This window comes from Podospora pseudoanserina, chromosome 4 (genome assembly GCF_035222485.1).
Source record: "Podospora pseudoanserina strain CBS 124.78 chromosome 4, whole genome shotgun sequence".
Taxonomy (NCBI): Eukaryota; Fungi; Ascomycota; class Sordariomycetes; order Sordariales; family Podosporaceae; genus Podospora; species Podospora pseudoanserina.
Genome location: NC_085923.1, coordinates 659700 through 671734, shown reverse-complemented (window position 1 = coordinate 671734; position 12035 = coordinate 659700). Strand labels below are relative to the sequence as shown.

Here is a 12035-nt window from a genome sequence, read left to right as displayed (position 1 = left end):
TCTCCAGCTCATCTCAGCACCACCTCCATACTGTTCAACATGGGGATCGATTCCATTCCAACAGAGGTCCTGGATCTCATTTTTGACTGCCTTGAAAAGGAAAAGCCTGACAAAATGAATCGATACCGTCATCTTGGAGCAGCGGTGAGGCCAGAAAGTCTTCGAAATGCCCGTCTAGTCTGTCGCCAATGGAACGCTCTCGCAACAAAGCATCTCTTCCGAACCATCGCTCTCATGCACAACGGAAACGACAAGGCGTTCGACACGTGGAAGCAAATTGTCAACAGTCCGGCCGTACAGCAAGCTGCCCGTGAAGCCGAGGTTTACAGTGTCCGCCCGCCACCGCGCAGCTATTACCGCCAACTAGAGCGCGATTATGAAACATGGTGTTCGTGGGACTCGGGAGACTGGCCCGAGTTCGTGACAGCGATCCAAGGCCTCGGAAGCTTGCCCAACCTCCGGGCTGTCAACATTCGCTTCACAGAAGGGTGTGAAGGCGTCGAGAAAAGCGGCTACCGCGAAGAAATCGTGGAAACCTTTTCTACCCGGATGCACACAATTGAGAACGTGTTCAAAGCGATCCAACGGCGGAAATCCCGTGCCAACCAATTCATCACCCCCATCACATCTCTCACCATCGAGAACCTGCAAAATATGCCGTTCACCGAGTTTTTGGAAACCGGCCTCTTCCGCTCGGTCATCGAGGACATCACAGAGCTGCGTCTTTTGGTCGCTCAGGAGGATCACGACGACGGCCCCGACTACGACCTGTACTATGACGAGCGTTTCACCTTTGAGCCCTGGCTTCAGGAGGAGTTCCTCCCCTGTTTCGCCAGCCGGCTCACATCACTCAACATAACTTTCGGCGAGTGCTGGGGGGTTGCCCCCGGGTATTTTGATGGAAAGGGTCTGCATTTCCCCAATCTCAAAACGCTGATATTGGGGGAGTATGTCATTGGCCACCACGACCAGTTCGACTGGGTTCCAGCCCAAACCACGCTCGAAACACTCTGCCTGAACCGATGTATGATTGTCTCGTACTTGGAATACGCCAGCGACGACATCGAGAAGTGGAACGACCTTACCACCCATGACTGGAAGTTTATCGCGGATCGGGGAAGAGGTTGGACCCTTCACAAGTTTGACGGTGCTTGGGAAGTGGTTTTCGATGCCATACGGACAAGACTCCCCAATCTTGTTCAATTTCGTATGGAGCATGCAAAGTTGAATGATGTCGCCGGCCGAAGTTTACGTTCGGTAGATGATATGGACTGCTGCCTCTCGGCTAAGAGATATGTCCGTTTCTCATCTGGTACGATCTCACCCTGGCAAGAATCAGACAGCGATGGCCACATGGATATCGAGTTGGGGGGTGAGGACGAGGCGGAGTGTTCCGGAGTTAACCGGGCAATGGAGACGCAGGAGGGAGACATGAGGGCATTCAAGGAGCTCGTTCAAGCAGTTGAAGAAAGGGCGAGGAGGCGGTTGTGAGCCAATGTCGTTCACTGAAAGCACCAGTAAGCAGCACAATGTACGGACAAGCATGCGCTGCCCTACTACCTACATGCTACGTACCTGCTAACTACCTGCTCGATGATAACATCATCAATTTCTGAGCATACCGGTCCATCCAGGCAATGAAACGAAACACGCAAAGGCGTTGGGTTAGCCTCGTGGTTATCGTTGGTCTGAGCCTGATGTTATGGGATGATATCCGGTTTAGGGTTATTTGGGCGATTCACATAGGAGGCTTGCGCTTGACGTGGGAGGCGGGAGGCTAAGAGAGACACGAGGAGATACGAGGAAGTTCGGACGGTTCTAGTGGACATTTCGCATGCTTTGTAGGGGAGGTCCGGAGGTTTGAGAGGTGTAAGAAGGCGTCGTGGGCCGTGTTTTTCATTTTCCTTTCTTTTCTTCTTTATCCGACAATTCAATCTTTTATCTGTGACCCACGCCTGTACCCAGTTGTGGGCCCTTAATACCTGGTGAGAACCTACACAATTGCTGTAACATATTCGGTCATACTAAAGATTTCCAGGCTCTTGCATTAATCCTGGGCATATATAGGTATTGAGCTTCAGCTCTGTTAATGCTGTCTTTGTCTTGAGCTGGGGGCTTACAAACTGTTGAATACAGTATAGGATCCAAAAAGGCATTAATTCTGGTATTACACGAGGGAAAGTCCCTAGGTAGCCCGATAAAGCCGAACCTCGTAGCTTAGGTCCCACTGCCAAGGTGATAATTTGCCTAATAGCGGGTCCGGTTGACCAATTTGACACAAACCCAGGGTTAGCAGTGAAACGCACGGTCCAGGTCATTCCGAAAGACACTCCAACCCTGAGACAAATCATCCAATCGGACTTATTCAACCGGTTGATCGACATGGAACGCCTCCAACGTCGCATACCTTGTTCTCAGCAACATATCATCTTGGAATTAGGCCCCCAACTCGCAACAAAATGGCAGCCATAGCCCGGATCACGGCGTTTGCAAAAACCACTCGACTTGCGCCTTGTCCTCCACGAACCATGGCAACATCAACCACAAGTACCAAACCCGACTGGTCCCCGGAGAAATATCTCCGCTTCGAAGCTCCCCGCGGCAGGCCCATCAACGACTTGATCTCATTCCTCTCCCGCTCCGGCCTATCACAACCGCAGAGGATCATCGACTTGGGTTCCGGGCCGGGAAACTCGACCATTGCCCTCAAGAAGCAATGGCCTGGCGCACAAATCACCGGCGTTGAGCTCTCCCCCGCCATGGTCACCGCTGCCAGCGAGAAGAATGGCGGCGAAGGCATCGACTACCAAGCCGGCGATGTGAAGGACTTCATCGCGTCCCCAGACACCGACCTCATCTTTAGCAATGCAGTGTTCCACTGGCTGCGTAGCAGTGAAAGAATCGCAACGATTGTGCAACACCTCAAGCGACTAAAGCCAGGGGGTTTGTTGGCGTTCCAGGTGCCGGATAACTTTGCTGAGCCATCTCATCGTTTGATGAGAGACACAGCATACCACTCTCCGGGACCGTGGGCAAAGTACTTTATGGGTCAAGACCAAAAGCCGGAGCTTGACCCGATCGAGTCGGTGGGGACATGGTACAACTCACTGAAGCCTCACTGCGAAAGCGTCGAGATCTGGCACACGACATATCACCATATCCTTGAGGGACATGAGGCGATTGTCAAGTGGTTTGAGACCACGGGGCTGAAGCCGTACCTGGATTTGTTGGAGCAGGATGAGGCAGCAAAGAAGGCGTTTTTGGAGCAGTATGTGAGAGGACTGAAGAGAGAGTATCCGACATTGGCGGACGGAAGGGTGGTGCTTCACTTTCCCAGGTTGTTTGTAGTAGGCTTCCGAGGTAAGGCATGAGTCTTCCGCCGTGCGACTTCGGTGATGCCATGACGTTTGCAGTGGAAGTGAGAAATTGAGGACGGATTCTGATGCGGGGTATCAGTCAGACCGGTGGGGTTTGGTCAACACTAGCCACACATTGTATCTTAAAGGCGGGGGGTATTTAACTACTGTGTTGCGCATAGGGAAACTAGAAGATGAGGCTTGTGCTACTTAATTGACTCTTGAAGAACATAGATGCAATTGGGAATTATCTGTGACCTGATGTACCACCTTGTCCCATCGGAAACGAGGTCTCGTCCATCGGCGTTGAGCCACAATTGAGGACATCTTCTGGGGACAGTGGGAAATCCGTCCTCAGTGGGGCACCGTCTCATCCAGTGGCTCTGATTGGCCACTTATAGGTTAACCGAAATCAGCCCTGTGAGGGCGCCGGATGCCTGAGGCGCAGTCGCCGCACCAGACAGCCGGATTGGCAGGGATGCAGCTGCGCGGGCTGTCATTTTTGCGCGCTGCGCCTGAGGACGCTCTTAAACCCATCGTGACCCTGACTGCCGCCTCCTTTCGTCCTCTCTTTTTCTCCTTACCCATTTTCTTACTTTCGCTTCGATACCATACCCGTCAGCCAAAAATTATCACCAAAAATCCTGAAAGGTCACTTCCAACGCCCTATTGCGCGCGTCTACGCGCCTTTGTTTCAACACCCTTGTCAGCGTCATGACTGCCTAGATACTGCTTACCTAGCCGTCGAAGAATCCAAATTGTGAGCTCAGATCTCGGACACTACTACCTAGCTGCCTGCATGTGCAACCCGTGAAGTTTGTTTCTAACACTCCAGATTTAGCATCCCCCTGTGTTCATTGAGCAACGTCACCATGGATTTTCGACCTTGGAACCCTGCGCCCGACGATCCACAGCCCACCACCCTCACCATGGCTTCCTTCCCCCGCAATCGACATCGAGGTCTCTCGGTAGGAGCTGGACGGAATCTTGAACGTCGGTCTGAGAGTTGTCTCAGCTCCCTCGGGAACAAAGATACCGCGTGTTCAGGGTTCAAGCCAGTGCTTCAAAGAAGCGCTTACCTGGACGGTCCACTTTCCAAAGGTCGAGGTCTCGAGTTCGAACGCCAACCTCTTTGGTTTTCTGGATTGCCGCGAACACACCCGACCTGGTGGTCAACCCCCGCCCAGATATGCGCTCCCATAATGGTGGGTCGTCACGACCCAACACCACACCTACTTCTCTCAAGCACAGAGAGCACTCAATCCTGGGCATCCCGGACTCCTGTTCAACGCACCTCCCACGACTTCTGCTATGTCAAGATGAAACCACGGCATGAAATTGCGACTCGGCAGACTCGTCAAGAATATCATTTTTGGGGTCTCGGAGGAGACAATTCTTCCCTTCGACTACTAGTTGAAGATCCATTTTGCGGTTCTCCACATCAGCGTTTGGATGGAGGCAACGAGTTGGACACGGCGACCTCAACAGGATCAGTCCTGTTCGGGCAGACGATAGCACTCACCAACATCTAAGGATGCGGCAACTAGAGGCCTAGAAGGCTTCGCGACCTAGAACTACGTCGTTAAACTGGTTCCTGCCCGCTATCGCCAACCTAAACCTGCTGTCTTGACAAAAGAATTTTGCTCGCCGCCACCAATCAACAACGCTCATCAATCGCAACTGCAACCAACCGAAACCAAACAATTTCAACCCCACCAAATAGCATCTCCAGCTCACGGCACATCAACCGTGAGTTGGGTCTTCACGATGTCCACCAACGCTTACTCCCCCCAACCCCACTCCCCCTGCGTCCCATCTGAGGAACAGGGGGAGTGGGTGTGGGTTCCGAAGACGGCCATGCCTTCTCCTCAGGCTGGTCAGCTCGACTACCAATTCACCACCACACCACTCTTTACACCCGCCTTCGGCGACTCCTCCGTTTCACCCAGCACACTCTCCGCCGACCCGTGGGACTCGTTGATGATGACAGGTCAAGTGGATAACACATTGTTTACTTCGCCCTCGTCCTCCATGATTAACGAGTTTGGTACCCCTTTCACAGGCAGCCCTGCTGAAGCCCTTCTCGAAGACTTTGGCCATGTGAGCCGGTCGGATCTCTGTCCCGAAGTTGTTCTGCCCCTTCAGGACTTCCTTACGGACGATCTCCTCACCCCCTTTATGGACGCTACGCTCTTCCCTGCTGTCGATATGAACTTGAACCTGAACACCTTCGTGCCTGATGTTACAACGCCTTTTTCTCACTTCGGCGTCGCCCTCAGCCCCACGTCGTCTGTTCACGAGAGCTCTCCGACATTCAGCTACAGCCCTCCCATTTTCGACTCACCCTTTCCGGCTACCACTGGGGCTTCTCCCGATATCACCTCTCCCTCTACTCCTCACATCCACTCGTGCTCCGAGTCCAACTGCTCCAAGACCTTTGACAAAGTGTCTGATCTCAAGAGACACGAACGTAAACACCGCCAGCCATTCCGATGCGAGCTCTGTGGCAAGGGACACCTTGACAAGCGCGCGCTTGGTCGGCACTTGTGGGCGAAACACCCCGAGTACGCTCAGCAACACAACACCAGGTCGGAGCGGATAAGGTGCACCGAGTGCGACTACGAGGGGAGGGCAGATAATGTTGCCCGACACTCGAAGCGACATGCCAAGAAGCGGTAGGGGGTTGAAGTGGTGTGTGAGCGCATGTGTGTGTGTGTCATGATACCCGTGAAGTCTTCTCCTTTTGTGTTTTCTTACCTCTTTTTGTTTCAGCGTGCATATATTGTTTTGGAGTTTTTTTGGAATTTGGAGAGAAGGATAAGGCCCGTGGTGAGTTAGGGTTTCTCTGGGTGGCTTAGATGATTGCGGTGGATAGGGACTTGGGTCAGTCTTTTTTGAAGCCAGTAGCGATGTCTCTTTACTTGCACAATAAAATCAGTAAAAATTTACGTATGGTGCCTTTTCTGTGATATATGCTATGACACCGTTGGACACATCAACAGACCTCGTAGGGCATCTTACCTCGACGCTTAAGATCCTTCCGGCGGATAAAATGTACTCTTGTCCACTGCTTCGAAGGCATTTGACCTTGATCCTGCGCAGCAACTCACAATGGAATTGTACGACGCCAGGCTAGAAACAAAGCACCTCGGTTTTGACATGCCGGCGAAAAAAGGCACCGAATTGTACCATGGTTATTCATTGCGCCGCATCCCGCGCGGAAACTTGTTAGCCATATGATTCGTCCGCATTTGGTGTAACGGGTTGGTTAGAACCCCGGAGCCCGAAGATCCTCAACATTACGAGTGCTGAAAGAGCCCTGGTTTGTTTCCACCACCATGGCCTCATTTTTCAGCTCAGAAAGTTAAACTGAACGTATATGTCAACTAAGGTACCTTACAGTCAGAGTTTCATCTCGCAGAGCACCTGTTACGCCTTCTTCCCGATGGTCTCCTACACCGAAATCCTCTCCTCCAACGCCCTCATCACCACCTCCACCACCCCCCTCCGCGTCGCCGTTTTCGTCGGGGGCACCTCCGGCATAGGCAAGCTCACCATCCGCGCCCTGGTCGCAACAGGCACCCCCATCAAAATCTACCTCCTCGGCCGAAAACCCTCCCAATCACGCACCCTCCCCTTCATCAAAGAACTGCACACCCTCAACCCTAAAGCAGAAATCATCTTCACCGAAGCGGAAGTCTCCCTCCTTGCCGACGTAAAACGAGTGTGCAGCCTCATTTCATCCGTTGAATCCAAAATCGACTTGTTGTTCCTCTCCGCCGGCTTCGCACCCTGGGGGGGACAGCGGAAAGAAACTGCCGAAGGGCATGAGGTGGCGCAGGCGTTGGAGTATTACTCCCGCATGCTCTTCATTCTCCACCTTCTCCCTTTGTTGGACAGTGGAAGGGTGGTTAGTGTTTTGGGTGGGGGGATGGAGACAACCTACTTTCTCGATATGGAAGACTGGGAGTTGAAAAAGGAGGGGAATTTCACTATTTGGAGGGCGAGGCCGCAGTATATTGGGATGAACACCATTATGCTGGATAGGTTAGCCAAGGAGAACCCCAACGTGACCTTTGTACATTCATTGCCTGGGGCGGTGGATACAGGGAATGTAAGACGGGGTTGGGATGGAAAGTCAATTTTAGGATGGGCTTTTATCCGGTTTATCGAGGGGGTGAACTGGCTGGTGGCCTTTTCTGACGAGGAGTCTGGACAGAGACATTTGTTTCAGAGCACCAGCGCTGCTTTTGGGGGGCGCGGTGTGCCGTGGAGTGGTAAGGCGGGTAGAGCTACCGTGGGAGGGTTGTTTCTTGTTAGCAACAAGTGCGATTGTACGCCTAATACGAAAGTGGTGGATCAGCTTCGTGACAAGGGGCAGGAGAAGTTGTGGGGGCACACGATGGAAATTCTCGGGCCATATTTGTAACTATTCTAATGTTGGCAAAAAGAGGGTGAATGGACTGAGTGAGAGAAGGGCAAAAATGGCAAAAATGATATGGTGGTTTGACTCTCCCGCCGGGAATTGAACCCGGGTCTCGAGCGTTGTTGGAATGACAAGCTCACATACTGACCACTATACTACGGAAGATTTACAGATGTTGACACCTGTCGTAGCTTGCTGTTGGTGGAGAGGCTGGGACCTAAGAAGGACAGTGGAAATTGCAGCTGAGACACCCCCCCTTTTGACTCGGTATCTTAGCGCAAAACTGTTGGACCAGGCGTCAAAGATTTCCTACCACTCTTGATTCCTGTTAGTTATTGTGTCCCTCCGTTTTACCTGAATGAAGACCTTTTGCTCTGCTTATCGTGAAAGTGAACTTGAAGTCTGCGCCAAGCAAATAACATCCTGATGCAGAACCAACATTGTGCTGTGCTGAAAAAGTGGTCTGATGGTGACGAGGTAACTTCGCTCGCTGTAGAAACGCCCACCTTTCCTTTCCAGGAAAAAGATTGCCACTAGATAGGAAGACTTGCAGGATCTGGCGTTGCTCGAGCATGGGGCGGGACAGACCTTCTTTTTGAACATCCACGGATTCAGAACTGATCATCGCAAGGAACGCAAGCTAGTCGGTTTTTGCAGCTAGAGCTGAAGATTTCTGCCAACGTCAAGTTGGGGCCAAGCCAATCACATCCTCCCGGCAACTCAGACGAGCTGGCTCAAGGTAACTTTGGGTAACACCAGATACACCAAAAGAACCAAGCCCTGGAGAAACAGGATTCTGTGGCCGAAGTACGCAGAAATGCAACTGTTCTGCTCCTCTCAGCCCCACATGTCACAGCTGTCAGTTGTTGTCAAATGGATCGAAGAACGGTTATACCCGCTGATCAGGGCCTAATATGGCGATCATATTGTGGGACCTGACCATTCCGTCGTATCGTCAACCTCAAAAGAAAGCCATTCTTGATTGAAGTCGCCAGCTCAGGTCAGTTCGTAGCCTGCACGGGACTTTGGGTAGTGATAGGACACAGCAGCCAACTGCCGCCGTATGGTTGAGGTAAGTTCGGAGAAAAGGCTGACAATGCGGTGGGTTCATGGCAGACTTACCAAGGCTTTATACCCTAAAACCAGGTTCTAGTATCGCCCTGCATGTAAGCCAGCAGTTTTCATGCTCGCTACCGACTTTTCTCACCATTTCACGCCGTTATTGTCTCACTATTGACTGCGTGTTCCATTCTCCTTATCCAAACTCCCGCCAGGGGGGCATCTGCCCGTTTTGGGGGCTCGAATGCAAGATGACGGTGATCTTGCCGGAATACAGGACGGAGAAAAATCCGTTTGGGGATAGCACTGGACGTCACGTCATTGTTGACTTTGTCTAGACGATAACAAGAGGGTCAAGTAGAACACAGCAAGGATAAAAGGGTCAGTGAAACCAAAAGCATTTAGGATCTTAGTACCATTTGGCCCATCGAGTCTTCTTCAAGTCAGAATTCAAGATGCAGTCCCTCGTGGCTTCCCTCGTGGCCGTTGCCTCTTTGATCTCGGTGGTGAAGGGAGATACTTGTTCCGAGCTTCGAGCAAACACCAACATCGAAGTCTCGGCACCCATCTCGCCGACATATATTGCCGAGCAAACCGAGTACTGGTCCGCATCCTGCAGCGCCCTCAAGCCGTCCTGCATCATCTTCCCAAAGTCTGCAGCCGAAGTATCCACCATCATCTCGGTTCTCAACACCAACGACGAGCACTTTGCCGTGAAATCCGGTGGCCACTCCCCGAACAACTACTACGCTTCTGTTGACGGCGGTCCCTTGATCTCGACCCAGAACCTCGACCATGCCAACCTCGATCCTGCAACCGGCATCCTCGACTTTGGTCCCGGCAACCGTCTCGACGGCCTGGCCCAGAAGCTCCAAGGCACCGGCTGGACCTTTGTAGGCGGCCGCATCGGCAACACGGGCACAGGCGGTCTCATGCTCGGTGGAGGTCTTTCATACATGTCCGCCCAACACGGCTGGTCTGCTTCCTCCGTCCTCGAATACGAACTCGTCCTCCCCAACGGCACCATCACCTACCCCTCTGCAACCAACCACCCCTCCCTATTCAAAGCCCTCAAAGGCGGCGGCAACAACTTCGGCATCGTCACCAACTACAAAACCCAAGCCTACCCACAGGGCAACGTCTGGGGCGGTAACCTCCTCTTCCTCCGCACCCCAGCCACAGACAAAAAGATCCTCCAAGCCGTCCGCGACTTCACCGAATACAACACCGACGACCGCGCCGCCGTCATCGTCACGGCCGAGCGCGCACAAGTCAATCTCGTCGACTCCTGGATCCTCTTTCTCTTCTACGACGGCCCTACCCCACCCGCAGGAACCTTCACCAACTTCACCTCCATCGGCCCCATAGCCAACACCGCCCGAACCCGCACCTACGCCGACCTAATGACCTTCTCCAACTGGGTCGTGCTGAAAGGATTCCAAGTCCAAATCGGGACAGAAACAATCCCCTTGCCGTCCACGACTCACTCTGTCGAAGTGTTGGAGGGAATCCACGCCCACTGGAGAAACATCTCCCTCACCACGCTCGCCGTTCCCGGGATTGTGGCTAGCATAGCCTACCAACCGTTCCCTAAACGCATTGCTGCCGCGGCGAGGGAAAAGTCCCCTGATTTGATCGATGCTGATCCTGATGCGGATAAGCTGATTATTGAGATGAATTATGCTTTTCTCAACCCGTTGGATTACCCCCTTATGGATGGCAAAATGCAGGAGACATATACCGGGATTCGGGAAAGGGTCTTGAGCTGGCAGGCGGAGGGGAAATTACCTGATAATGTTGACTTGCCGGTGTTTATGAACTATGGGTTCTACAGACAGGATTATTTCGGGAGGTTGAAGCCGGAGAATAGGGCGTTGGCGAGGGAGGTGGCGGAGGAGGTTGATCCGGAGGGGTTGTTTAGGAATCGGACTGGGGGGTGGAAGCCATAATCGGTGAGATGTGAAGTCGATGTAGCGTCTGTGTTTGGTAGTAGTTAATTACACTCCCCTGTCATCGTCATAACAAAACTCCCTCCACCTCCTATTCCCTACGTCGCTTGCCTGTTCGAGATCAAGACAAAACTGCCAAACTGGCACCTGGTACTGCTTGAGTCCCATATCGTACGCCTTGACAGCGTACACCACTGACGCAACCCCAAGCGCGATGCTCGCCAGCGTGTATATCCCGACCGCGGTGGCTATCCAGAATGTGGCAAACTGCAATAGGTTCTCTCCTGCCCTGTCCAGTCGTAGCTGCTGGATTCTCACTGGTGAGCCCTTTGAGACATGTTTGGATTCAAATAGGTAGTACTGGTAGTTAATTCTTTGTGCAGCTCTTGATTGTTCGGGGACGTGGGTAGTGGCGCAGGACACTCACAGCTTGGTAGACATGGTCATTGCTGCTCATGAGAACGAGCCATATAATCCACATCGTGACTCGTGAAAAGCTCTTTGCCGATATCAAGGCAGCTCTGCTCGCAGGTTTCGATGCCACTCTTCCCTCCAGGGGAGAGCCGTCCATATCATCAAACTCAGACCACCAAACCAAACTCCCCTCCACAGCACGAACGAGCAGCTAAGATCATGAAAGCAATCACAATTACCCAGAGGCAAAAACTTTGGCAGAAACCAGCCTTGACGTTCCACATGACACTTGGAGCGAGGCATAAGAACTTGGAACAGCTTGGACTGGCCATTTACAAGGCTCACCAAATTCCGCAAGACTTTTTTCTCTGGTGATGAAGAACAGGTTAAAGACATGGTTAGATTTGTAAGTTTACCCATACACATGGCCCATTTGGAACAAAAGGCTGACAAGCCGAAGCGGCTTCAACTTGGTACGCAGTATGCCATCACACCAGGTGGCACGATCCTCCTCAAGGACCAACTCTCTATCACGGAACAAGATCTTGCCAATGGCATTGCCTTGATTGAGCATATTCTATGCCGCATCCCACTGTCCGGACGCCCCAACGTTTACCCCGGCGGTACTGAATGCCATTCTCAATTACTGGACTGGGCCAAAACTATGACATCGACTCAAACTGTTCGAACGTCAACTCGTCCAAAGACACCAACTAGTAGTATCACATCGCCACGAGGAGTCTCCAAGCGCCCAAGAAACCCCGGTGATGATTTCGAGGTGTCAAAGGCGAAGTGCCGACAGGAAAAGCAAGCGGCACATGATGACTGCCT

At 52.4% G+C, this 12035-nt stretch overlaps 5 protein-coding genes and 1 non-coding gene across 6 annotated transcripts; 5 read left to right on the top strand and 1 right to left on the bottom strand.

Moving 5' to 3' along the window:
- Positions 1–39: 39 nt before the first annotated feature.
- Positions 40–2227, top strand: QC764_401980 (uncharacterized protein; the record flags this gene model as incomplete). Its single annotated transcript, XM_062946482.1, has 3 exons — positions 40–1487; positions 1635–1985; positions 2039–2227. 2 exons carry the CDS (start codon positions 40–42, stop codon positions 1639–1641), a joined length of 1455 nt encoding a protein of 484 aa, XP_062800084.1. The 3' UTR covers positions 1642–1985; positions 2039–2227.
- Positions 2228–2459: 232 nt separating this feature from the next.
- On the top strand, positions 2460–3371 carry QC764_401970 (uncharacterized protein; the record flags this gene model as incomplete). Its single annotated transcript, XM_062946481.1, has 1 exon — positions 2460–3371. One exon carries the CDS (start codon positions 2460–2462, stop codon positions 3369–3371), a length of 912 nt encoding a protein of 303 aa, XP_062800083.1.
- A 574-nt stretch (positions 3372–3945) lies between these two features.
- QC764_401960 (uncharacterized protein) lies at positions 3946–6304 on the top strand. Its single transcript, XM_062946480.1, has 2 exons — positions 3946–4855; positions 4995–6304. The coding sequence occupies exons 1-2, from the start codon at positions 4229–4231 to the stop codon at positions 6033–6035; spliced, it is 1668 nt and encodes a 555-aa protein (XP_062800082.1). The 5' UTR covers positions 3946–4228; the 3' UTR covers positions 6036–6304.
- A 497-nt stretch (positions 6305–6801) lies between these two features.
- On the top strand, positions 6802–7785 carry QC764_401950 (uncharacterized protein; the record flags this gene model as incomplete). The annotated part of the gene is made up of 1 exon (XM_062946479.1): positions 6802–7785. One exon carries the CDS (start codon positions 6802–6804, stop codon positions 7783–7785), a length of 984 nt encoding a protein of 327 aa, XP_062800081.1.
- Positions 7786–7866: 81 nt separating this feature from the next.
- On the bottom strand, positions 7867–7947 carry QC764_0062200. The gene has a single exon. It is a non-coding gene; the product is annotated as a tRNA-Asp (tRNA).
- Positions 7948–9296: 1349 nt separating this feature from the next.
- Positions 9297–10790, top strand: QC764_401940 (uncharacterized protein; the record flags this gene model as incomplete). The annotated part of the gene is made up of 1 exon (XM_062946478.1): positions 9297–10790. The coding sequence occupies one exon, from the start codon at positions 9297–9299 to the stop codon at positions 10788–10790; it is 1494 nt and encodes a 497-aa protein (XP_062800080.1).
- Positions 10791–12035: the final 1245 nt, after the last annotated feature.